The 27483-nt window shown below is 46.9% G+C and overlaps 1 protein-coding gene across 1 annotated transcript in view; it reads left to right on the plus strand.

Moving 5' to 3' along the window:
- Positions 1-27483, plus strand: part of EXT1 (exostosin glycosyltransferase 1) — a 256434-nt gene that overhangs the window by 212967 nt on the left and 15984 nt on the right. The window contains exons 2-6 of the mRNA XM_077932757.1: positions 7491-7584; positions 10379-10486; positions 19167-19286; positions 23155-23287; positions 26149-26267. Coding sequence (XP_077788883.1) covers positions 7491-7584; positions 10379-10486; positions 19167-19286; positions 23155-23287; positions 26149-26267 — 574 coding nt within the window. The remainder of the gene's footprint in view (positions 1-7490; positions 7585-10378; positions 10487-19166; positions 19287-23154; positions 23288-26148; positions 26268-27483) is intronic.

The raw sequence follows: 27483 nt of genomic DNA on the forward strand, positions 1-27483 counted from the left end.
TGGCATTTATTTTCGGTTCCCTCATGCTGCCTCTAATCTACCTGGGCATTGGGCTCAGCGGGCACTTCGCCTTTCTTGGAGTCCCAACCTCAACATTCCCTTGAAACGGCCCTGCACACACACAAACACCCACCCCCAGTCCTTTTCCCCATGTAAAATGAATTTATTCTGGTGGAAAACCCACCTTGCAAACTGATTTTGTTTTGTACTGAGCCTGTACTCCCAGACTTTAAAGCTGTCTCCCGTTGCAATCCTAAAGCAAACTCACTAGGGAGTCGCCTCAATGAGCTCAGTGGGTCTCACTGAGTGGGTCAACGCAGCAGGGACTGCACTGCGTGCTTCTTTAATGTTTCTGGCGAGAAGTTCAAAAAAACACTTGGATATTTGCCTGATTAAAGCAGACTCAGATTTTTATTTCCCCCGTTTTATTTTATTTTGCCATAAGGCTTGCTCAATTAGTTTCTTAAGTCCATTGCTGTATAATTTGATTAAAATGTCTCTGGGTAGTCCCCGCCCTTACTTTACCTTCATATCGTGATTGTATTCCAAAAGTGGCCTCAAATTTTCCTTGATCGCCTTCCAAGTCTAATATAATGAACTAATCCATTTCTCTTAAAAGGTTACCAACTGTCTATCTCCTGTCCCTTCAGGGACAGCTCCTAAGTAGGATATTGTTAAAGATATTCAGCTCTTAATAAGATGTGAACGCACGTATGGTGCCAACTCTTTCTCTTTTTTTCCTCTTTTGGAATTCCCAAATTACTCACAATTCATAATTAACCTATAGAAACCACTGCCAAAATGCTGTGTGAGGTCTGCAAGCACGAGCAGATCTAGATAGAGATGAGACAGTAGGTACACAGGTGGACCAAACCAGGCCCGTTTTTCCACTTGAAGGAGTTAAAGGAGAGGTGGCCAACTGCCCATCCTTTAGCTATGCTCTTCTGCTTTCTTGGGGAGGGTCTGCAGCCCAGTGGCAAAGCACATGTTTGGTGTTCAAGAAGTTCCCAGGTTCAGTCTCAGACTTCTCCAGTTAGGACAGGGGACGATTCCTATACAGTGGTACCTCGGGTTACAGACGCTTCAGGTTACAGACTCCGCTAACCCAGAAAAAGTACCTTGGGTTAAGAACTTTGCTTCAGGATGAGAACAGAAATCACGCCACGGAGGCAGCAGGAGACCCCATTAGCTAAAGTGGTACCTCAGGTTAAGACCAGTTTCAGATTAAGAACAGACCTCCAGAACGAATTAAGTTCTTAACCCGAGGTACCACTGTAAACGTGAATTTTACCTTGGTACAGTAGGTGTCAAGGAGCTGTCGGGCAAGCTTACAGGCCATCCACAGGGCAGGAAATAACTTGAGACTCGTAATGCGATTAGCTGTTATTCACAGAAAGTAACAGCACAACAGAGTTCCTCTGATCTAGCTGGAGACGAAACTGACCCCTGCTTTCCCCCTCCAGCCTCTACCTCTGGATCCCTCGACTGCGATGAGGGGGTGGGCTCCCCCTCTGGCCTTGCACCTACACAGCCAAAGAAAGGGAAAGACAACTTCTCCTTTTCTCCAGAGCCCAACAAAGCATGTCACATAGGACAAAGAGGAGTGAGACCCGGGAAGAGAGGAAGTTGTGTTCCCATCTCTAGTATGCCCTATAGAAAGGGGGTGCCAGTTACAAGTCAGACTGAACCCTGGGATGTTTTGCATGCAAGGCGAAAGCTCTACCAATGAGCTATGAAGCCTTCCCCAGCTTGGACCAATAGCAAGTATAGATATTCCCATCATGCTCTTCTTTGAGCATCTCACACGGCTATCCATGTTTGAAGGGTAGAGGTAGGTGGTTAGACTTGCGGTGACACAGCATTAAAAACCTCAGGTTCTGCATCTCAGTAGCAGACGAGTTTATAGGGGAGGAAAGATGTTCCAGCAGAGAAAATTTGCCACATTCACATTTCTCAGTCTGCTTTTTTTTTAAGAGTTTGAATTTCTTTCTTTCTTATGTCGTCTCTAAAACTGACATTTTGCAGAGCTTGTAGCTATCCAGAACATTAACTGGATTTTCACATTTTTAGCACATTAATGATGGGGAATATAGGACTGGCATATATTAGCCCTAAAGGGGGAAGCTATTCTAGTACATGTTAAACTTTCCCATCGTGCGACAAACACTGAGAGGGAGAAAAAGGGCTGGTGCTTAGAAATGGGGAGATAGCAACTTCTGTTTTTTAACTGTCTCTTCTTAATGTGGCTTTCCTCCCATGAATGGTGCCAAGCAAGCTGTTGAATTGTAAGGTCAATCTGCTGTCCAGAAAAAGAAATCGGTGTTGTTAATTATCCTGCTGATATAAGCAGGGTGGGATGTATGCTGTGATTCCTCAGGAACGCAGAATGTGGTATGAAATCTGGGTCCGGTTTCCTGAATAGCTCTGCTTTCTTTCTTCTCTTTTCCGTTTTTATGGCAAGTTTCTAGTCCCTATGGATGTGGAGATATGCTTGAGGAACTTCCGAAACCAGATGGGTGGCTGCCTAACTAACTAAGATCTCCAGTGGTTGGAGACTGAGCGCCTGGGGTCTCTCGTGGCTCATTCCGTGACTAAGCAAACAATTGCTGAAAATGCATAAAGGTTGCAGGGTGTTTGTAAAATAAAAGCAATTTGGCATTCTCCCAGTTTGCGTAACCTATGCAGATTGTGGGATTTGGCTTTTCCGTTGTGCTGAATTTGGAATGCCTAGGTGGGTAGATTTAATTTTATTCCAGTGCAGAGTACGTGCTGCCCTGTTTTATAAGCCTGGTGACACAGAATGGCGTCGTGCCTGCAAACGAGAGCTCACAGGCGCTTCTGTTCGTCCCTTTCCAGTGTTTTACTGGCAGCTTTTTTTTACTAGCCCTTGCTCCTGTGCTTCCAAGTGCAGCCAGATGTGTAGGCATGAGAAGATGGTGATGATACTCACCACATCTGGAAAAGCCTCGCCTGCTGGTTTCTGCAAATTTCAGTGCTGCTAAAAGGAACAGATGCAGCAGCTGGGGTAGCTCAGTCAGCAGAGCATAAGACATTTAATCTCAGGGTCGTATGTTTGAGCCCCACCTTGGGCAAAAAAAATCCGGGGGAGGGGGTGGAATATGACGTTTGTGGTCCCTTCCAACTCTACAATGCTGTGATTCTAAGATACGGACAATTTGGGGTCGGCACTTGTTCATAGTAGACTTCCTAGAATTCTCTCCATACACACTGTATATGGATTTGGTTGGCTGGTTGGAATTGGATCAGCATAACTGCGCATCATGGGACGCGGGTGGCGCTGTGGGTTAAAGCCTCAGCACCTAGGACTTGCCGATTGAAAGGTCGGCGGTTCGAATCCCCGCGGCGGGGTGCGCTCCGGTCGCTCGGTCCCAGCGCCTGCCAACCTAGCAGTTCGAAAGCTCTCCCAGGTGCAAGTAGATAAATAGGGACAGCTTACTAGCGGGAAGGTAAATGGCGTTCCGTGTGCTGCGCTGGCTCGCCAGATGCAGCTTTGTCACGCTGGCCATGTGACCTGGAAGTGTCTGCGGACAGCGCTGGCCCCCGGCCTCTTAAGTGAGATGGGCGCACAACCCTAGAGTCTGTCAAGACTGGCCCGTACGGGCAGGGGTACCTTTACCTTTACCTTTAACTGCTCATCATTGCAGGTATAGTTTGTGAAATTGTTTTGTGTAAATCTAAGGGTGAAGGTTCAAGAAAAAGTTGGTTTTAAAAGGTGAAACAGTGGTACCTTGGGTTAAGTACTTAATTCGTTCTGGAGGTCCGTTCTTAACCTGAAACTGTTCTTAACCTGAAGCACCACTTTAGCTAATGGGGCCTCCTGCTGCCTCCGCACCGCCAGAGCACAATTTCTGTTCTCATCCTGAAGCAAATTTCTTAAGCTGAAGCAGTATTTCTGGGTTAGCGGAGTCTGTAACCTGAAGTGTATTTAACCTGAAGCGTATGTAACCTGAGGTAAAGGTAAAGGGACCCCTGACCATTAGGTCCAGTTGTGACCGACTCTGGGGTTGCAGCGCTCATCTCGCTTTATTGGCCGAGGGAGCTGGCGTACAGCTTCTGGGTCATGTGGCCAGCATGACTAAGCTGCTTTCTAGCGAACCAGAGCAGCCCACGGAAACACCGTTTACCTTCCCGCCGGAGCGGTACCTATTTATCTACTTGCACTTTGACGTGCTTTCGAACTGCTAGGTTGGCAGGAGCAGGGACCGAGCAACAGGAGCTCACCCCGTCGCGGGGATTTGAACTGCCGACCTTCTGATCGGCAAGTCCTAGGCTCTGTGGTTTAACCCACAGCGCAACCCACGTCCCTTGTAACCTGAGGTACCACTGTATAAAGAAGGGAGACAGGGGATGAGATTGCAGGGTTTTATTCTTTTTTAATACAGCCTATCAGTTGCATCTTCTGTAGTTTGGAATTACATTGGGTCGTGGTGGAGGGAATCTTAATCCATTCCAAGTGGCTTTTTCCCGTACAACCACGCTTATTCCCCTGCACTACTTTCAGCAAATGGGACTCTCCTAATGACGGGGCCTGTAATTGAAAATTAGTTTACTGCAGTCTTCACAGCCTCTTGAGACTAAATATAAAAGCAGAAATGCATATGTCCATGTACAGTATAGATGTATCACACACATACACACACAGAGAGAGAGAGAATACCTTTAAAACATTCAGTGTCTGCAGGCTATGATTAAATGAGATTATTAACATTGCGAAGTTTTTGTGCAGGATTTTACTGTCAAAGTAAAAAATTTACTATTTTACTATACTATTTGCAGAGTACAGAAATCTCTGTAGAAAAGGAAGGTGCATGTGTGTGTGTTTAAGGGATGTGAGGTGGGGCGGGGCAATGAGAGATTCAATCTTGATCCTTTTTTGTCACTGGAACCAGCAGGCTGGCAAGTTGAGAGCCATTTGCAGGTTTGCCAAAAGCACAATTAGCTAATAACTGGCTTGAAACTGTTAGGGATTTGATGTGTGTTTTTGGTAAATGGTTCTGAAATGATTGATGGAATTGGAAAGAAAGCAGTAGGGTCTAGCTAAACGCTTTAATTTTGAGAAACGGGGGTCACCGGTCCTCTGTGTTTAATTGCCAAAATTTCTTCTCCAAACCAGTCTTGCATCACAACACACACACACACACACACACACACACACACACACACACACACACTGCTCTTACTCCCTCCCTAGCCCAACTAATTTGTCCCCTGCTGGCCCACAGTTACACAATCTGACTCTTTCTAGCCATTTTTCATCCTTTACTGGGTTGATTAAGGTGAGATTGTATTGGTGCCTGGTTGCTCTTGGTTGGCTGTATTGGTTGTCAAGCCTCTTTCTCCAGTGACAATAAATTGATGCCTTCGTGGGGCAACTTTTGCATCAATATTTCCAGAATGGAAAGCATGAGTGACTTAATGGGGTGCATTAAATCAATTCATTAATCACATATTCCAAACGTAGATTTATTAAAAAATGATAACAATCCAACATTAATCGGAGCCAGTCTTCCTCACCCCAAGATCATTCTAGCGACAAAAAATGCAATAGCATCTGTTGAGCTCAGAAATGCATCTCAAGACCGTTTTCCAAACAACAAATGGTTTTCGTTCTGCTGCTTAGTCAAAAGAGATGCTGTATGTTTTTTGTGTTGTTTAATATGAAGACATAATATTAATCCCAGCTTCTCCCAAGGGTAGTTTACAACGCGAAACCGAAAATCCCAAGACGAGAAAAATAGACATTGTTTGCAGTGTTTGTCGTGTTTACAAAGAACAGCAAAGCAGGACAAACTCCAAGCCCAGGTTCCCTTTTAGTGAGATGGGTCGTCTATTTCTGACACACGACACTTTTCCATGTGTTTGGCCTACCCTGTTTCCACAATAATTCACGATTATTTTAAGTGAAGTCCAAAAAAAAAAAAAAAATTCCATTCAAATTGATGTACGAACCCAGGAGGTGAAAACGAGGGCCATTCAGTTAAAAATGTGGACCAAACCAAATTCTTCTCCATCTCTGTTTTCTCTCATGTTTTCTCTCCCTGCATTCAGCCTCCCTGTCTCCTTGAACCTCCGTTAAAAGTTGCCCCTATTCTCTGCTTCTCTTACCAGTGACGGCATTGCACTGCAAACCCCACACCCTCCAACATTCCTCAGGTGGAAATAGGGACGTTTCCCACTCCCTCCACCCACAACTGACCCTTTTTGTCTGCCCGTCCTCCATTGCTTTTAAACAGAAATAATCTGTAGGATGGCCAGGGCTGGATTTAGGTTTGATGAGGCCCTAAGCTACTGAAGGTAATGGGGCCCTTTCTATGTCCAGCTGTCCTTTGTCAACAACAAATTGTCTGTGCTGTTTTTTGTGTTGAATATATGCTATATGGCAATTTATGGACCTAATAGGTATCTAAAGCCATTTCCACATGCAGAATGTAGGCACCCTATATATTGTTGTTGTTGTTGTTGTTTAGTCGTTTAGTCGTTTCCGACTCTTTGTGACCCCATGGACCAGAGCATGCCAGGCACTCCTGTCTTCCACTGCCTCCCAGTTTGGTCAAACTCATGCTGGTAGCTTCGAGAACACTGTCCAACCATCTCGTCCTCTGTCGTCCCCTTCTCCTTGTGCCCTCCATCTTTCCCAACATCAGGGTCTTTTCCAGGGAGTCTTCTCTTCTCATGAGGTGGCCCAAGTATTGGAGCCTCAGCTTCAGGATCTGTCCATCCAGTGAGCACTCAGGGCTGATTTCCTTCAGAATGGATAGGTTTGATCTTCTTGCAGTCCATGGGACTCTCAAGAGTCTCCCCCAGCACCATAATTCAAAAGCATCAATTTTTCGGTGATCAACCATCTCTATGGTCCAGCTCTCCCTTCCATACATCACTACTGGGAAAACCATGGCTTTAACTATACAGACCTTTGTTGGCAAGGTGATGTCTCTGCTTTTTAAGATGCTGTCTAGATTTGTCATTGCCTATATATAGAAATGAGCAAACCAGTGATATTTTAGGGAGCAGGCTAGCAAGCGGGGCCCTATTACTCGCATCATAGGAACCTACACAACACAAAACACTGTTTCTGTATGTAGGTTTTTGTTTTATTTGTTTTTTATCTTATATTTTGGAAATGTACACCCAGGTGTTTTTCTTTTCTTTAAGTTTTTTTGGGGGCCCCCAAGAGAGTGGGGCCCTAAGCTATAGCTTATTTAGCTTATATGTAAATCCAGCACTGAGGACGGGGACTCAGTTCAGCTCACTCAGTTGCTTTCATACTGCCATCTACATTTGTTTTCCTTTTCTTTTTTGCTTTTGTTCCTGTTGTGTCTCCCCTAATGCGATGCCAGCTTTGCAGATGTGAGCTGGTCCGGCGATGAGTCTAACCAGATGTGCAGCGCCAGATGTTTACATTTGCATGCACAGTTACTCCCAGACTCATTGTTAATTTATTATTCCCCCCCCCCTTTGTCTCCTGTTAGGTATGATTATCGTGAAATGCTGCACAATGCCACTTTCTGTCTCGTCCCTCGTGGCCGGAGGCTGGGATCCTTCAGGTTCCTGGAGGCCCTGCAGGTAAGATCAACCGTTTGACTGGAGACTTGGAGCCGTTTAGCACTCCTGTCAGCTGGAATTCTGTGCTGCGCAATGGCAAGGCAAAAGGAAGGCGGATTGGAGATTTCATTTCCCTAATAGTCCATAATCCGGCATTCCTACTTCAGGAGCAGTGGGCAGCTATTTTGCCCGCACCAAAGCTGGGTTGACTTAGCCTATGGTTACCAGATTTTTTTCAATGAATCCGGGGACACTTTTTTATTTTAAAGCTGAGTAGCAACAGGGAGTCAGTAGTGGGGATGGTGAGGCAAAAAAACCCTGGGCCCAAGCACACATGCATATTGTATAAAGGTGCAAAGCCCCTCTTTCGCACCCTGTGAAACATAAATGCACAGTTTTTTAAAAAGCTGGGCAATGGCGTGCCACCGTCCCGTGACTCCCAAGCCTTCCCTGATCTCCTGCCCCCTTCCCCCTTTGTTTTGACAATTCAGGGGAGGCTCGGGAGTAGCGGGTGAGCAGCCATTGCCCAGTTTTTTTAAAAAAACCTGCACATTTATGTTTTGCAGGGTGCAAAAGAAGGGCTTTGCACCTTGCCTGGCAGAGAAACTGCACACCTTGTGCCCCTCCTGGGCAACAGCCATCCACCCACGACTCCTGAGCCTCCCTCGATCTTTCAAAACAAAGGGGGAAGGGGGCAGAAGATCTGTACCACCAGACGTCCCCGGTTCACGTTTGGCAGTGGCGGCAGCAGCGAGTAGTGAGCAACTCCTGAAGCCAGCCAGAGCTAACTGCGCTACCAGGCTGCCGCTGCCACGTTTCCCAGGGACGGAGTTGCAAATCTGGGGACATTCCAGGGATGGAATTTGTCCGGAGACAGATTTGTAAATCCGGGGACTGTCCCCGGGAACCAGGGACGTCTGGTAACCCTAACTTAGCCTAAGAGGGTTTGTTGAACTTGGGGAGGTGGGTGGTGGGGAGAGAATCTATATTCCTGGAGAAACACTGACTTCATCCAACCAGGAAGTTAGGAGGAAATAAATAATACAGCTCATTGTTTTAATTCAGCCGAGACAAAATTGCCTATAAATTCTACCCAGGTTTTCACATTGCATACTAAGTAAGTTTTAAGTGACGGCATCAATTAGGTTGGAGTTTGAACAGGCAGGTGACAGGGAAGCGATCTGCAGGGGAGAGCACGCCCAGGGTTAAAATGGCATGAAAATAACTGTTAAAAAATAAAGGGCATCTCTGCAGCAAAAGGCTGGGGTCGGGAGGGTTCTGCTTTGCCGCGGTGACGTCTGTCCTTGACCCCGCATTGATCCGCCAGGATTTCAAAACAGCAGGCACTGGAAACGGTAGGGTCAGTTGTGAATGGCACAGTTGTGAATGGAAAGGAAATGAGCCTGTTACCATGGCACACAAGTGGAGGTGCAGGAGGCCATGCCGTAAAAGGAAAGATGCCGCATTTACAAATTTGGATCCCACAAAACAAAACGCCTGAACCATCAAAGGCCGAGATAGAGAGTATGACCAAAGCTGTAAAATGAAGTTGCTGGAAGCAGCCCTGTGGAGAAGGGCTTCAGGAAAGGTCTGTTCCCAGCTGGAATTCCCCCACACTCTGAGGGTGCTGGAGCTACCGAGAGATATAAATAGAATACAATGGAATCCATATATTAAAATCTAAAATTCTAATCACTGATATAACCAAGCTAGGAATTAATAGCCAGCTTGGGTGAACAGGTGAGTTTTAAGGAGGCACCAAAAGCTCATCAGAGTTTAGGCTCACTTTCTTTAGAGGATATGGAATTCCGTAGGCTGGGTGCCAACACAGAGAAGGCCCTTCCCACTGGGTTGCCATGGAATGTGCTTCAGCTGGGGTCGGTAAAACCAGGAGAGCCTTTTCTGAGGACCTCGACATGCAGGAAGGTCTTTTGTGGGTGCAGGCCTTCCTCCAGATATCCAGACCTGAAGTCGTTAGGGCATTGTATATCAACAAAAGCACCTTCATCCCTCGTAACCTCTCTCAGTGGGTGGGTGGGTGGGTGTATACACACACAAAGAACCTACCTGCATGATGCTGACATAACCCCCTACGCTAACACTGTGTGACAGAATGAAAGAACAACACCCCCATCTCTCTCTCTCCCCTCTCTTTCCCCCCAGCTGCAAGATGTCTATGACAAAACGGTCTCTCACTATGTGTAAATGAACCGTGAAAAAGACTCTGTGAATTGAAAGTGGAGGTGCCATGTACTTTTCCATGTTTTGAAAATCTTTAATATAAAAATCCTATTATTATTATTATTATTATTATTTTAAAATTAGCACCTTCGTTTTGGCTCAGTAGCAAATCAGTAGCCATGGCAAACCCTCCAGAACTGGTGCAATATGATTGCGATAGGGTGGCCCACGCAGCGACGTAGCTGCCATGTTCTGCATTTGCTGGACCTTCTGATCCAACAGCAAGCCCACACAGGGGTGTACCAGTGGGCCTGTACCAATCTGTGTGTACCCATGCAAGTAGCCAGACATTAGAAGGGAATAAACAAGGGCCACTCCGTTGATAGGCTTCCCACTCTCTCTCTGTGGTCTGAGTATATGAGCCTTCCAATAGTGGACCTGCCAGACCCAAGGTTCAGTGATCCTCAAAATGTGGCATCGCAATGGTCCCACAATACTTTCCAACACAATTCTCTATTAAAGTCCCGTTTCTGCAGAATAGGCTGCAATTTCATTGCCACGGGGCCTTGGAAGGGCCAGCGTCCCTTTGCTGCAATTGTTTCCATTTTCCTGATTTTAATGATTGCCTACGCAGGCTGCCTGTGTTCCTGTGATGCTCAGCAATGGATGGGAGCTGCCATTCTCCGAAGTGATTGATTGGAATCAAGCTGCCGTCATAGGGGATGAGAGATTGTTATTACAGGTAAGGCGGGAGGAGGGGAGGGAGCAACCGCGGCCTTCGTCAGAGTGGTTGACAGTGGCAGCCATTTCCCACACTTCCAGGAAAGATGTATCCGAAAGGTCACGGCTATAAAAGAGATTTTTATCAGGAGGGATTTGTCTGTGTCATTGTGAATATTAACTCATTTAATAAGGCTTCATGTCACTTTCTGACATGAAGGTCACTCAGGCCTCCAAATGTCTTGGTTAAAAATGTACGAGCAGCTCATTTCTTTTTTAGAGAAATGCGCACCAGCTTCTGAGTTGCAAAGTGCTTGGAAGGGAAAAGTTTCTTTCAACTTCCAGGATATTCATGGTTCTGAACGGTCTCAATGGCTGGTATCTGACTTAAGTGACCCTCACAAGAGACCAGCTGAAGTCGACAGATTTAAATAGGTGTTTTGAGGTGTAGACGTGTACTTTTCATTCAAAGTACACATTTATATGTGTGTTTTGATGGTTTAAACATCCGGAAGGTAGATTCTGGTGGGTAGCTAAGTTCCAAACCACACATTAGTCCAAGAGCTGCAGATCAGTATGGGAATTTTCAAAGTTCATATTCCTCAAAACAAGACACTGGATCCTTCCTAGTCTCCTATTCCCCTTTCTCTAGGGGGACAGGAACTTGGATGCAATAGTATTCCACACTGCAAGACATTATTTGGTGGCAGCTCAGAATGGCTTCACAATGGGATATGATGTAGAAACATGGGGAAAGGATGGACATGTCCCTTGGATCTTTTTCACCTCTTCCATGGGCCAATTATTGCAAACCAGGAGTTTCTTGGGAAGAGAAAGTGAGACCAGCCAAGCTACACAGTCAGGCCAGGCCCACACAAAGATACCATTGTGTATATAAAAATTTTATTTGCTTTTCTGTTACATATTTCACATTTATACAATAACCACCCAAACACTCCCAATAGTCTCGATTTCCCTCCCCCTCTTTCCATGGTGTCTTCAGTTACCCATCTGCTCTGCATATGCTAACTATTCCATACCTGCCCTTCTCATCTTCTTTTCACCTCACTTTACCTTATACCACTGAATCTACTCTAATCCTGCTAACGTATTTACCTGCCGACACTGACTTCTAATATACCGTAATCTACAAATATTTTCCAATCTTCCATGTACGTTCTATCATCTGGATCAGACCTGCTAATGCGGCATATTCCAACATCTTAAGATACCATTCCTCCTTCTCCAGTGATTTGAAATACACCATTCAGTAATGCATGAGGACATAAGGTGAGCCCTGGGGCTCAAGGCTGTTTTGTTTCCACAGCGGCCAACCAGATACTTGTGGATGTACTGAAAGCAATGGACCTGCTCCCATTTTGTTGTTGTTGTTGTTCAGTCGTTTAGTCACGTCTGTCTCTTCGTGACCCCATGGACCAAAGCATGCCAGGTACTCCTGCCTTCCACTGCCTCCCGCAGTTTGGTCAAACTCATGCTGGTAGCTTTGAGAACACTGTCCAACCATCTCGTCCTCTGTCATCCCCTTCTCCTTGTGCCCTCCATCTTTCCCAACATCAGGGTCTTTACCAGGGAGTCTTCTCTTCTCAAGAGGTGGCCAAAGTATTGGAGCCTCAGCTTCAGGATCTGTTCTTCCTGTGAGCACTCCGGGCTGATTTCCTTCACAATGGATAGGTTTGATCTTCTTGCAGTCCATGGGACTCTCAAGAGTCTCCTCCAGCACCATAATTCAAAAGCATCAATTCTCCGGCGATCAGCCTTCTTTATGGTCCGGCTCTCACTTCCATACATCACTACTGGGAAAACAATAGCTTTAATTATATTAACTAGTATTCAGGGGCATATTGCCTCCAGCTCTTGAGGCAGTGCTTGGCCCTCCTACCGATCGCCATTAATAGCACGAGGCTCCATGAATTTATCTAACCTCCCATGAAAGCCGTCCAAGTTGGTGGCCATTGCTGTTCCTTGCAAGTAGCAGGTTCTGCCATTGAATTACGCCCTGTGTGAAGCAGCCCTCTGTTTGGTCTGTCCCGAATTTCCTACCATTCGTCTTAATTGGATGACCCAGTATTGTCAGGGACTGGACCTAAGAGGAGGGGGAGAAGGAGGGTTGGAGATCGCCCCCTCCTTCTCCTCTGCTTCCCTTGGAGGAGGACAGGGAATGGTGGAGATTGCCCCCCCCCCCTTCTCCACCAGTAGCTTCCAGAAAAAAGGGAGACAGGATTGAATTACAGCAGAACTCAGAACAGCTTAGTTATGAGGTGTTAGGAGAAGGAGGGGGAGAACAGCCAGCTTGGAAAGCATAGAAGAGCCACCCTCCCCAAAATCTTGTCGCCCAATTAGAGTTCAAGAGCGATGGGCTCAAGGACATTTGATTACTGCCCCCCCCCCGCCCCCGTAGAGCCAAGGGCTGTTGCTGGGGAGAGAAGGGCAGGAGCTCAGGGTGAGCAATGCCACTATGGAGTAAAGGACAGGATTCTTTGTCTTGCACCACGATGACTGAATAAAACCATAAATACTTTCTTGTTTCTTCCTTGCTCTGTGATGCTACCAAGGGGGAGGGGGGGAGAATCCCCCAGGCCTGACAGCAAGAGAGGAAGGGAACATTCACCCTATTCATTTTCTCCCTGACGGTCCTGATTTTATGCACCTCTGTCTGCTCTTCCAACGTCAGGGAAACAGAGGCAAATCCCTGCATCTTGATGCATCCGGATGCCAGGAACTGAAACTATGCAAAGCATAGAATCAAAGATTTGTAAAGCTAGGATCATCAAGTCCAACCCTCTGCAATGCAGGAATACAGTGGTACCTCAGGTTACATACGCTTCAGGTTACATACTCCGCTAACCCAGAAATAGTGCTTCAGGTTAAGAACTTTGCTTCAGGATGAGAACAGAAATCGTGCTCCGGCAGTGCTGCAGCAGCGGGAGGCCCCATTAGCTAAAGTGGTGCTTCAGGTTAAGAACAGTTTCAGGTTAAGAACGGACCTCCAGAACGAATTAAGTACTTAACCTGAGGTACCACTGTATACAGCTATCCCATATGGGGATCAAACCTGCGACCTTGGTGTTATCAGCACCACGCTTGAACCAGCTGAGCTATCCAGCGGTCCAGCGCAGCTCTATTGCTTGATGATGGCCCCTGCCATGCAACCGAAATATCTAAATCATGCACATTTTTTAAAATCTGCATGACCCAGCTGCAGGATCTGGGCTTTCTGGTTGCAGAAGGCAAAGGGAAGGAAGGATTCCAGGTCTCCCTCTCTTCTCTCCCCGCTCCACTTGCCTCCCCACATGGGGACATTAATGTTCCAAATCTTTGTCCTGTTCTTGTAATGCAGAATTGATTCTCTTCACAGCTGCTTCCTTACCAAGGCAAGCTACTACGCCATTATTAACAGTGGTTTTTAAAGACCTGGCGCTGAGCCAGAATGTCTGCTCTGGGAAATGTTTTTGTTGTGTTACAGTTTCCCATTTCTCATTTTTAGACTAGCTCGGATGTTTTTATTTACATATTCTCTTCATCCTTGCACCAGCTCCCACTCCAGGAAGCTTGAACCAGTTAGACGCTCTCTGTCTCTCTCTCTCTCTCTTCCCCCCCCACCCTCCTTTTTTTTAATGCAAAAGTCATTCCCCCTCCCCACCTTCTCTTCCCCATTATTACACAAATGACCCGCTATTAAAACGTCATCCCTTTCTAATAATTCTAGTGTATTTGTGGCAGATCAGCACAGATCCATCATTTCCCCGCACCCAACTTCTAGGCCAAGAAGATTAATAGCAAATAGCCAAGCACGGTTAAAAATGGGAGCTCTGGTTTCGGCTCCCATCTGTTAGAAGCGAATCAACTCACCCAAAAATATATAGTTTAGAAAATAAGCTTTTCCCCTGCTTTGCAAATATGAATGGCTCGCTCTGTCTAATGGATTTGATGCTTCTTCGTTGCACACACAGGTATATATCAAAAGATTCGGCTGAAAGCACTTGGGCAAAAATAACTTAATGCGATCAATGCAAATTTATACTGCAAAAATAGCTGCCTAACAAGTAAAAATGCATACGCTTAAACATTGCAAAAAACCCGTCTCCAAATGCACGTGGCCATTAAACATTCTACCTGTACATATTGCCCAGATATTTTTGCCCTATAACGTTTTAGCCATGAGCAAGGCTGCAAGAACAATTCATAATACCGGTTTAGTGAAAAAAATAAGTGAAAGTAGGCTGCAATTATAAATGCGCTTACTCATGAGTAACCCTCATTGGATACATGGGACTCGCTTCTGATTGCACAGTTAGGTTTGGGTATTAGGTTATCTGTTGCGATCTGCCTTAAAGGTAAAGGTAAAGGTACCCCTGCCTGTACGGGCCAGTCGTGTCCGACTCTAGGGTTGTGCGCCCATCTCACTCAAGAGGCCGGGGGCCAGTGCTGTCCGGAGACACTTCCGGGTCACGTGGCCAGCGTGACAAAGCTGCATCTGGTGAGCCAGCGCAGCACACGGAAACGCCGTTTACCTTCCCGCTGGTAAGCGGTCCCTATTTATCTACTTGCACCCGGGGGTGCTTTCGAACTGCTAGGTTGGCAGGTGCTGGGACCGAACGACGGGAGCGCACCCCGCCACGGGGATTTGAACCGCCGACCTTTTGATCGGCAAGTCCTAGGTGCTGATGCTTTAACCCACAGCGCCACCCGCGTCCCCGCGATCTGCCTTAGGAAGAGGTTATTTGGAAAGGCAACTGAGCAGTTTTTAAATAATACTCTAGCATCATAGGAAAAATGCACCTTCTGCATAATAACCAGGGTCTCAGCAGTCCTGGTCTGGCTATGAACAGTTGATATATCTGGCTGTTCTCCTCCTCCTGGCCATATCTTCAGTGATGGCTCTAATGCAGGAATGGGGAAACTGTGGACCTCCAAACTTTGGACTCCAACTCCCATCAGCCTCAGCCTGACAGCCAATCTTCAGGGATGCTGGGAGTTGCGTGTTGAGGACCCCCAAGACACCCCTGAATAAAAACACGTTCACACATCATTTTTGTTTTGGTTTTTGGCATAATTTTGGCCACAACTTTATTGAATTACAGTATGTGAGTGGTTGCTTAGGCATTGGTTAGTGACTATCGGTTCCCACTTGGAGGTAGGAACAGAACTGACAACCGCACCCATGAGGAAGTCAGTAAGGGTAAACAATTTTGGGGAGAGAAAAAGCTGGGCACCAGGCTCTCCCCAAATGCTCCCTGGGGTTCTTGCATGGCCCTAGCCCTTTGCCAGGGATACGGACAAAAGCATGGCGAGCCCCTGGATTCCTGTAACGGAATACCCTTGCAGCAGCAGCATTGGAGAGGCAGGCACAGCCAGCCACATCCCCTCCACCAACCCAAAAATTAACCAATGCCTAACTGCAACCTTACAAGTTGTGACGATTTGCTACAAAGTAGGCAAAACCCAAATGGCACCAGCCAATCAGCCAAATGGTAAAATTCCTACCGGGCCCCTGCTCCAAAGCAAATGACCCCATGATAGGCATAGCAAGGTCAGCGCAAACAAACCCTAAATAAAGGGAGGGTGGGTTGGTAACACATGTGCACAGCGAAAAGAAGAAGCTCAATTCTGCGCACAGGGAACATATATAGCTCCCCCATCAATCAAATAAAATTGCAACAATCAATTTCCCCCCAGCAACATTGGAGGTGCCCAATCAAATCTGTGGCCATCCAAACTAACCTGCCCAGCAACAGGGAATGTCATGGTTGCTCCCACCGCAACACGTGCTCTCCATGAAGGAGAACCCGCTTTGTAGTTCAACAACCTATTCCATTGTCTTGGGACCTTTTGTTTCACACCTGACATTCATTATGGGCTTAATGTTTTGCTGAAGCAATCTCAGGAAAGTTGGGCATTTCAAACTGAGCTGCTTTTAGTTGAACTTGATGCCAAGTCTATATGAAATCTGTGCTTGACATAAGGAGATCCTTGCCACCAAGCTGTTCCCCCTGCCCCTCCCAAGAGGCTATGCAGAGAACAGATGTATTCTAATTAAGAATATTTTATTGGGAAATGGATTTTCCCCAACCCCCTCCGATAAGTGAGAAGGGTGTGTGTGAGTGAGAAAGCATTCGCTGTGTGTAATCTAATATCGAAGAGGAAAATGCAGAGCAGCACAAATCAAAAGCAAACATAGGTGCTTGCCTTGTGCATAATTAGTCCGGAAAGAATATATGAAAAAATATATGAATATTTGAAAGGCTTAGAGGGAACGGAGCCCTCTAATGAGAAAACACTATGCTCCAAACAAAAGGAAGGATTTATTTCTGCACCCCCCCTTCAGATAAGCTTACCTAAATAAACAGCAGAAAGTGAAGAACAGAAAAGTACCTGGGTGCATTTATTTTGCTGTGTCCGCGCATGTTCCTTGAATGAGTCTGCAAGGTGCCTGAAGGCCATGAGTTGGGCAAACCTCAATCTTGCATGGTCTATTTCTTTCTTTTCCCCCTTGTTTGTTTGTGGAACGCGAATCCCTGCGGTCCAGTAATGAGTGTAAGAATTAGAAAGCAAAAACGTACACTTGGGAAGGTATTAAAGCATAACTCAGCTGGGTTAACTGGTCCCAAGTAGGTACTCCTGGTTTTAAGAACACAATCCAGCCCAGCTGGATATAGATCGAAGTCTAGTTAGTCCTGCGTTCTTTGCATGGATGCTTGGAAACAGCAGGCATTAGGTGGTACCCTGGAAATCTAGTATCAATGGCCACTAGCCGCAATGGCTAAGTTCAACCACCACTATCAGTGTGACTCTGAATAAGTTGCTATGAGTCATAGGTGGGCAGAGTGTTGCGTTCATGTCTGCTTGCAGGATTCCCACAGGCGTCTGGTTGGCCACTGTGAGAGCAGAACGTTGGAGAAGATGCCCCATTGTCCTAAATTGACAGGCTCATGCTATGATTTAGTTTTTGGCCACGTGTGATCTAGTCCCCATGGGTAGCCAATGTGGTGCTTTCCGGATATTGCTGGACTGCAGCACCCATAGTCCCAGCTGGGAGGGCTGATGAGAGCTGGAGTCCAGGAATATCTGGAGGTTAAAGGTAAAGGACCCCTGGACAGTTAAGTCCAGTCAAAGGCGACTATGGGGTGCGGCGCTCATCTCGCTTTTCAGGCTGAGGGAGCCAGCATTTGTCCACAGATAGCTTTCCAGGTCATGTAGCCAGCATGACTAAACCGCTTCTGGCGCAACGGAACACCAGAGTGCATGGAAACGCAGTTCACCTTCCTGCCACAGTGGTACCTATTTATCTACTTGCACTAGTGTGCGTTCGAACTGCTAGGTTGGCAGGAGCTGGGACAGAGGAAAGGGAGCTCACCTGTCAGAGAATTTCCTTCACTGACATCACCCCATTGTGGGGATTCAAACTGCCGACCTTCTGATCGGCAAGCCCAAGACGCTCAGTGGTATAGACTCCAGTGCCACCCGTATCCCATCTTGACAACCCCTTAGCCTAGTTAAACCACTTTCCCTAAGGGTGGCCATGGTGAACTGGGAACGAAGCACATTGAGCTAGTTCATATATTGACAGTACAGGACCGTATCTTTTTAAAAAACAAAATTTTATTGGTTTTGAAACAAATACAACAACCATTAAACAATTATCTAGCAGTACAACTAATGGTGTTTGTTTTACCCCTTGTCTCTAGACATACACTTAACACAGTCAACATTCAGACATAACGTAACCTCTCCACTGAGAATATTGAGTGGTTGGTATAAGGAGGTCTTGATTTTGGTCATTAACATAAAAGAAAGGAGTCCACGTTTCTTGGAAGGTGTCTCTATTTATTATTATGTCTTTAATGGCCCTCTTGTGTCTGGTGAGATGCTCAGATATTGCTGTATCCCATATATTATTTCCCCATATGTCTAGGGGTATTTCATTCTGGTTCTTCCATTTCTGGGCTATCGTTAATCGTGCCACAGTCAGTAAGAAGCCTACTATTCATCGTGGCAGAGCGTGGAGGCCATGTCTATGTCCAAAGATCGTAGGCAGGATTTGGAGAAAGTGGTTGGCCTGTAATTGGACCATATCTGAGGGGTCATATCTGTCAGGTCATACGGCCTCTGTTGGGGTTGCTTGTCTAGTCAAGCCAGCTTCCTACTAATGAGAAGAAGGGGGAAATGGGAAAGGAACTGAACCGTTCTGATTTTGAAAGATTATAGGGCACCCACACTGAGGGCACTGGAACCCCAAAATAAGAACAGGGCACTGATGCTAAATTCTCACAACTATTTTAAAGGGAAAGAGTAGCAGCGCGCTGTTAACTTGGTAAAAGAGATCTCCCTGGCAGGGTAAGGTTGCGAACCGATCTAGTTCTGGAAAAGTCTCTGATTTTGCAAACTCTCAGAAGTGTGGGAAGCACAGCCTGTCCAGTCGGAAGTGGGACAGAGAGACAGCCGCACAAACGAGCAGCCTGTATAATTCAATTTCCAATTACTGCTATCACGGCTGCTGCTGTTGTCTGACAGTGTGGATTGTGTGCTTCAAATGGGAGCCAAATGCACTATGCGCTGATCTATAAAACCTAAACTGATTGTGCCGTAAACGGATCATCTGGAAAGGTCCCCAGAAGTGCCTTAATGTTCTCGGGTTGCAATGTTTTCTACACTGTCTGATTTGTTTCAACGTTGTATTACAGATCCCTTCTACAATCAGGTCTATCCATCAGGATAAAATCCTAGCACTTAGACAGCAGACACAGTTCTTGTGGGAGGCTTATTTTTCTTCGGTTGAGAAGATTGTATTGACCACGCTAGAGGTGAGTAACTGTTCTCAGATATTAGTTGAGGCGTTGGCGGTCTCAGTGCCCAGGCTTTGTCTGACCTTGGCTCTTGAGGGGGGAGACAGTGGGTCGCTCGGGAGGGGGTTGTGTGCACATGTGAGGAATGGGGCAGAGGAAAGACCTTCACCGTCTCTATAACTTTTCTCCCCTGAGGAAATAACGTTTCTTTGTTACTGGGCCTGGTGTAAGGAAAAATGACACCATGACAAATGAGAAGCCATTCCACTTCCAGGGAAAAGTTGCCTCGTGCAGACTAGTGGCTTCTTGGGGGCTTTGCGGTGGGTAAATCAGTATTCTTGTCATGCCTGCTGAATGAGGTCTTTTAGGGAACCTTTCTGGATAAATCGCTTTTCTGAAGAAGTAGAATTGCAAAGCCCTCTCTTCTAATGGCAGGCTTTTGTGCCCCCAAGACATTTTGATGGCCTTTTGACTGGTCTGCCTGGGGTGTTGTGGGGTGAGGCGCTTAGTAGGACATAGAGTAGATTCAAGAGGAAGATGACAGAAAACTAACAAGGAACTCTGATGGGAAACGAAACGAGTCTGCCGCATTTTCAAAAGGATTTTTGTAGAGCTGTGGGTGCATGTTACAAACCCTCACACGCACACATTTCTCTCTCTCTCTCTCTGGGACTAAGATGTGATGTTAAAAGTGATTTAGTATTATCAACACTAGCAATTTCAATTTCTGTTACTCCACAGCTGATGGAGAATGTTATTATCCTAGTTTGCCGCAAACCATGGTTTGCTGTTTTGTCCAAACCCTGCTAACCATGGCTTGCAGAAGCCCCCATCAAACTACGGTTTGGGGCCCTGTTCTTCTAAGCAATTTGGGTTTGGCTCAGACATAATGACAAAGTCTAGGTTGCTGCAAACCAGAAATGGTTTGCACAGGCAAGGAAGGAGTGTGTGTAACCCCAAGGCCGCTCGCTCATAACATCAAACCATGGTTAATGCTCATCAACTACGATTTGCAACCACACTTCAAACCATGTTTTCAAGTGCTGGTCTATGAGGAAACCATAGACCACATCTTAACTTTTGATGGTGGTTAGCACTGTCCTGAGGAAAAAAAGAGAGGAGTGCAGACTTTCTCTCAGTTTCTAAACCATGGTTTGCAAGTGGCCGTCCTTATATCTGCATTTGGCCCTTCTCTAGTGTGCACACACACACACAAACACCCTCTACCCTTAAGTCTCATTCGGTTATGCTGACTCAGTTGCAGCCAACATGGTTCTCTCCAGATGTTGATGGACTCCAACTCCCATCAGCCTCTGCCAGCATGGCCAGTGAGCAGGGATGGTGGGTGTTGTAGTCCAGTAACCTCTGATGGGCACCTCATTGGCTACCCGTGGACTAGATGAAACATGAAGCTTATCTAATGCAACACACTTTCCTTTGGTGAGAAGTTCCCCTGTTCAGCCCATATTGGATTTCCGCCCCCCCCCCCTTGAATGAGAGTTGACTTGAATTAGCAGAAGTGTGCGTGTGCCCAATAAAAGTGGAATTGTGGCAAGCCTACACAATAATGTTAGAAACAGAAAAGGCATCTTTTTAGATTTAATTTTCAGCAGGGATTTCTTTAATGCCATTATCTTATACAAGGCAAAAGCCAAAGATGGTATTTAGCAACATGTGTGCACCAATTTTCCCTGTGCTTTTTATTGTTAATGGAGGAGCTGTAAATTTGTTCCCTTTTTGTCCTTTCCTGTATCCTTTCTTACAGATTCCTCCCCCCCCCCCCCCGTCTCTCCCCCCCCCCCCGGTCTGTTTCAGCTCTGCAGACGGTTAAGTGTTGTTTTCATGGCCAGAAATAGCCATCTGTTAAATTGGGTAAAGCCCTTTTAGGTCAGGACCTTGGCCCGCAAAATAACGGGATCTGTAAGCAGCACAAGCACATCTGAACAAAGGCACTGGATGCCTGCTTCAAAAACTGAACCTGGCTGAGTTGCTGGGAGGAAAAGCATTGTCCTGAATCTCAACAGTGAAAGAGTATTGTGTCTGATCAGTGTTGTTTAACTAGAGAAGTGCTGTCACAGGAAAGCCAAACTTGGCGTTCCTGCTGCAGTTTTATTGGTTGCAAGAATGACAGAGACCGGGAAATGGAAGGGACCCTGAGGGTCATCTAGTCCAACCCCCTTACAACGCAGGAATATGCAGCTGTCCCATATGGGAATTGAACCAGCAACCTTGGCATTATTAGCACCACGCTCAACTGAGCTATCCAGGCATATTTATCTTATTTATTTCTTCCATTTGCATGCCAACCTTCATCCATAGATCTCAGTTCACAACATAAAAAACCCCCACAAAATAAGAACAGCAGCAAACCAAGAATCCCCCGTCCCACAACACGTTTAAATAGGCATGAGATGTCAGTCAGCCAAAGGCCTGCTTTAAGAGGAACGTTTTCAGGCCTGGCGCCTAAAAGTGCACAGTGAAGGTGCCAGGCGAGCCTCCCTGGGGAGAGCATTCTACAAATGAGGAGCCACCACAGAAAAGGCCCCTTCTTGTGTTGCCGCTCTCTGGACCTCGCATGAAGGAGGCACACAAAGAAGGGATGAACACAGAGTCTGGGATGGTTTATATGGAGAGAAACGGTCCTTGAGGTATTGCAGTCCTAGGCCGTTTAAAGGTCACATCCAGCACTTTGAATTGAGGCTGGAAACTAATTGGCAGCCAGTGCAGTTGGGCCACTTAGCAACTCAGACCGCTGGGCCCACCTCACTCAGTATTTCCTACACTAGGAGTGGGGCATACAGAGGTTGTTGGACTCCAGTTCCCATCAGCCCCAGGCCAGCATGGCTAACGGTCAAGGATGATGGGTTCTGGAGTCCAACAACATTTGGACTTGGTCACAGGTTCTCTACACTGACTAGCAGTTTTCCAGACTTTCAGATTGTCCCAGTTTTTGTCCCCTGGAGAAGCCACAGACCAAGCCTAGATCTTTCTCCTACATTTGAAGTGTGTGCTCTGTCACTGAGCTGTGAGCACTGGTCCCCTCCTTGTGGAATTTCCTTCAGACCTTATTTTCATTAGACCTTTTGGAATATTCTTATTTGTTTATTGCAGCTTCGCTTAACATTGGCCATGCTGGCTGGAATTGATGGAGGTTGTGGGAGCGATACCCAGCGTTGGGCCTTGCTTTTATAAGACGGGAGCTGATCTCCTCAGCATCCTGCCTTTTTGTACCCATACAAAACCAGCTGCTTTCTTCCATTCTTGCACAGAATTGGAGCTGAACCGAATAAATGTTACTGCATCTTTGGTTTTTCCTTGGGCCGAAGCCACGGGGCTATCATTACATTCTGCTCCATGCAATTTGTGTTTCCGGCACCATATTTTTGTGTGTGTTTGCGTGGGGCGGGGGAGAAGGGGAAGGAGGCGAAGGTAACAGTCATCGTTATTCCAGGAAGGTACCACCCTGTCTAAATCTACCGCCAGACTAATTATCTTATGCAGGACATTGATGGCAAAATTGTAGCATGGATTCATCAGCCTCGCAAGCTGACATGCCATTTTAAAGAGCGAAAATATTTTGACTCCGGCTTGCAGCATCTAATAAGTTCGCTCTGTTGCCACGGTTTCTGCGGCGCCTAATGAGGTAGTTTGAATACCATTATGCGAGGCTTCTAACCCGCAGGAATGCGTACGGGTCCAGCATCATCGGGGCTGCTTGGGAGAAAAGAGAAATAGATTAAACAGGAATGCTAAACAACTCTTGCTGGCTCTCTGCAGAAAAGTGTGCTGATTGCTACCTTCGGCAAGCGACGCCACCTCTCCCGTTTCTCATTCGGACCTTCTTAAGAGTCGCTCCTTTTTCCCTTTCTTTTTTCCCTTTTAACAGATTATTCAAGACAGAATATTTAAGCACATATCACGTAACAGCTTAATATGGAACAAGCACCCCGGAGGGTTATTTGTACTGCCACAGTATTCATCATATCTGGGAGATTTTCCTTACTATTATGCTAATCTAGGTAAGTGATTCTCGGTGGATGACCTTCCCTATACGGAGGCTGGATCTCATGGCGTGTCACAAAGGGGGTACGGGCTTTTCAAAAAACCTGGGTGCAGGGCTGTCTTAAGCATATGTGGCGCTGGGGTGCAAAGACCTGCCCAGCGCGCAGGCCCCCCCCCCCCAGGTTGCCCAGGCCTAGGAGCGCAGGAGGGTGGAGCCAGCCAGCCGCCTGCCTCAGCATCTCACTGGCTCGGTCACCCCAGAACGTGCGGCGCAGAGCTGCCCGCAGCAGAAGAGCCCGTTGCGGCACTCTGACCCGTTGCGGCAGGCTCTTCCCCGGACTCTTGGCCTGGCGTCCTGAGAGTCCAGCGCCCGGGTGCCCCGCACCCCTAGCACCTATAGATAAGACGGCCCTGCCTGGGTGCACAAATCAGGAACCAGCCTTGTGGCACTCCCTCCCCACCTCTTTCTAGAGTGAGTCCCCCACTTCTTTCCCTTCTCAGCATTAACCCCTGTTAGCTTGCCCTCAAACTGGGCCGCTCAAGTGTTGCTGTCAAACACTTGAAGAAACCAACCGGGGTGTCTGAACTTTCAGTTGGAAGGAACACCTCAGAAGCACAATTTTAGCCCACCCTTCCCCCTGGCAGTCATCATACCACTTCCCCAAGCACACACCCCCCCCAAAACCCTCTGTTACCTTGCAAAAGAGGGAGAGGGTAGTAAATGGCATGGGGTCTTCATTCCAAAGAGAAGACTGGTTCTGTGGCATAGCAGGCAGTGAGTCCCACTAGCTTCAAGGTCACTTCAAGCACATTTTAAGCTCTCATCTCTTGAATTCTCCCAGCTCCCTGTGAAGCGACGCAAACCCTATTTCTCTTGTGAACTAGAAAGATCGGAAGGGAAGTTTTGAGGCGCTTCTACGAGCCGTTGTGATGAGAGGATCTGCTGTGCTTTTAAGCTGTAGTGTTTCTATAAATGCCACATGTATTGCAAAGACATGTTTAGCACCAGTGGAGGGAAATCAATCCAGAGGAAGGAAGGGAGGAAGGATATTTTCCTATGTGTCTGACTTCTAATTTACCAGCCATGTTCCCAGCAAAGAGCCATGGTTGTTTCTGTATGAGGCCATTGCGTTGCCGGTTCTCATGCGCAAATTCTGTGGAGTCGCCAATTGGCCGACAAGTGTGGCATCTTACACGCTACAGAAGGAGTGCTGTGCAGATATGGTTATGGTGATTAGGATGGTTAAAATGTGCTCACATCTCCCTCTGCTTGCATCAGCTGACACCTGTCCACCTATATAACGGACCCCTGATATTTCCACCTCTTGATCTTACTTCATTTCACCACAGGGTTGTTGTTCCCTATATCATCAGTGCCCCCCCCCCCACACTATTGGTTGTGGTTGGAGCAGAATTTGGATCTCAAGGAAAGCAGTGCGAGAGAATAGCTGCGCCGGCTCTTAGTGTGGTGGGGAGGTTAAGCCAAGCATCATAGCTGCCCAGGTATAGGTCATGCAAGATGGGTGCTAGAAATCCTTCGTGTTGAGGACCTGCTCCCCAAGTACCTGTAGAGAGACTTCCTAGTTTACGAAATCAATAGGCAAACTTTCTAAGCTTATGAAATCCAATCTAATCGTAAGGACTTGTCTTGCAATGTAAGCTGCAGTTACGCACCTGTGTCAGCAGTTCCTAAGTTGACGAGAGAGGCTGATTCAAAAGAAGCCCTCCATGCGTAAAAGCCAACAGGTGGGGGGGGGGGGTCAGCAAACGACTAAAAGGGACTTTCGGTTTATTATTTGTTCATAAATTCAGACTTAATCATTAGCAGTTCAAAGCTGTGCACGTGAAAATTAACCGTTCAGCAATAAAATCATCATAATCATAAAACCCAACGGAACCCTGAACACTGCCTTCAAAGAAAGTCTTTGTCTGGTGCCTGAATTTCAGCAAGGAGGGTTCCTCTCTAATCTCAGTTGGGAGGGAGTTCCACAGGCTTGGGACATGTGGCTTCTGGCCATTACAAGACATGCCTCTGAGCCATCGGGGACCCCCAACATGAGTCAAGCAGGGAGATAAGGATTGGGGCCTTGTAACTGATAAGGGCCTTGTAAACTAACACCAAAGCCTTGCTCTTGGCTGGGTAACAAATGGGCAGGCCTAGCAGCTATGGGGCAAGTTTGACCCATGACCCACCAAGCCAAGTATTGTCGACTTAGACTGGCAGTGGCTGCCCAAGATCTCACAAGGACTGCCTTCCCATCTCTGGTCCTTTTAGCTAGCTGTGTCAAGAGATTGAACCTGGGACTGTCCATGTGCAGAGCCACTGAGCTGTGGCTCCCCTCCTGCTCATGAAGTGGGACCTTCTGTCCATCAGGCCTCTCTCCAGCTGATCAGCCAACACCAGTCTTCCTCACAGCCCTGGTACCCTCCAGCTATTTTGGGCCACAGCGTCTATCACGGTCAGCCAATGCAGCCATGTTGGGGAAGCTGGAAGACGCCAAGTTGGAGAAGGGTGGCCTACATGGTCTGATCCTCTGGGTGGCCTTAGGCCAGTCACTGGGCTGGCCTACCTTACAGGGTTGTTGTGCGGAATTAAACAAGGAGCCATGCCTTCCACTTTGAGCTCCTTGGATTAAAAAAATGGGGTAGAATTGCAATAGATAAAATCCATAAAAGCCCGGGGCAGGGAGTGAAACAAATAGCTCTTGATCCCTCCAGCCTGCACACGGGTGGGGAAGTCAACAAATTTCATTTTGTTTCAGATGACAGCAATTCTTTACTGCTCAGATTGTCGCCCTTTCCATAACAATATTGATTTGTCGCCCTTTGCTTAACAACATGTATTTATATATATATTTACTGCTGGCTTCCTTTCCAGGCGTCAAGCCCCCATCCAAATTCACCGCCGTTATCCATGCAGTTACTCCTTTAGTTTCTCAGTCTCAACCTGTGCTGAAACTCCTGGTTGCTGTAGCCAAATCCCAGTACTGTTCCCAGGTAAGGAAGTAGACTTGGCCTCTAGGCGGTCCACCATGGAGCCCTGTCTCTGAGATGACTTCAGAATAAAGGGTCCTCTTGACGTGCCTCTTGATTGATAGATGTCAATGTGCTTTTCTAATGCAGGGCTTTGGCAAATTCAACAGAGTTTAAAGAGATGTAAATAGCTTTTGTTTCGGGTGAAGGTAACACACTCTCCTGCGCCGAGTCAGACAGTTGGTCCATCTCGCTCTGCCTGCCAGAGCCTGGAGGCCTCCAGAAGTTGCTGCACTGCAATTAGAACATGAGACTCTTAATCTCAGGGTTGTGGGTTTGAGCCCCGCGTTGGGCAAAAGATTCCTGCATTGCAGGGGGTTAGACTAGATTACTCCCGGGTCCCCTTCCCACTCTACAGTTCTGTGGTTCTAATTACCAGCTCCAGCCAGGAATGCCAGCAGTCAGAGGTGATGCCAACATCTGAGGCTGATCTAGCCAATAACTCTGCTCTGACTAGCCATGACTTTCTGGGGACTCAGACAAGTGTCTTTCTGGTAGCTGAGATCCTATGGAGTTGCCAGGGATTGCTCTGATCCTGAGCCACTGTCTCTCCACCCTTACTGAAATATCAGCCAGGAAGTTTTGATTCAGTGCGAACTGTGTCAAAATGGAAAAATACGGTTGTGCATGAGGCCTCGTTGGAGAGTTGTGGCCAACAGCACGTGTTCCACAAGTCTTTTATCCTCCCAAAGGTATGCTAGTTGGCTTTGCATCCTTGCCTAAGGTCCAGTCCCAGAGGATATATTGTAGTTTAATTTACTGGCTCCTGAGACATTTATTGTCAGGCTAGCAGCCTTCCGTGCTTTAAAACTGAGATTGGGAACCTGTGGCTCTTTCAGGTGCTGAAGAACTACAACTCCCATTAGCACCGATCATGGACCTGGGCTGATGGGGTCTAAAGCCCAATTTCCGGAGGGTCACCGGCCAGCCAGCCCAGCTTTAAAATAACAAAATGCAGAATTCTGCACCCAGGCAATTTAAAATCCTGTGTCAAGGGAAGCTGGATTCTGCAACCTGTTCAAACTATGCAAATTAAGGCACTATTTTCTCTTGAATAACTCTGCAGCTGTTACCATTCTGAATGTGCTCTTTTTGCTATGAAATGCATGGAGGACAGATCCCCCCCCCATTACAAATCTTGCTCAGTCACCTTCCTGTTTACTGAGATTTCACCAAGACG

Source organism: Podarcis muralis, chromosome 8 (assembly GCF_964188315.1).
Source record: "Podarcis muralis chromosome 8, rPodMur119.hap1.1, whole genome shotgun sequence".
Taxonomy (NCBI): domain Eukaryota; kingdom Metazoa; phylum Chordata; class Lepidosauria; order Squamata; family Lacertidae; genus Podarcis; species Podarcis muralis.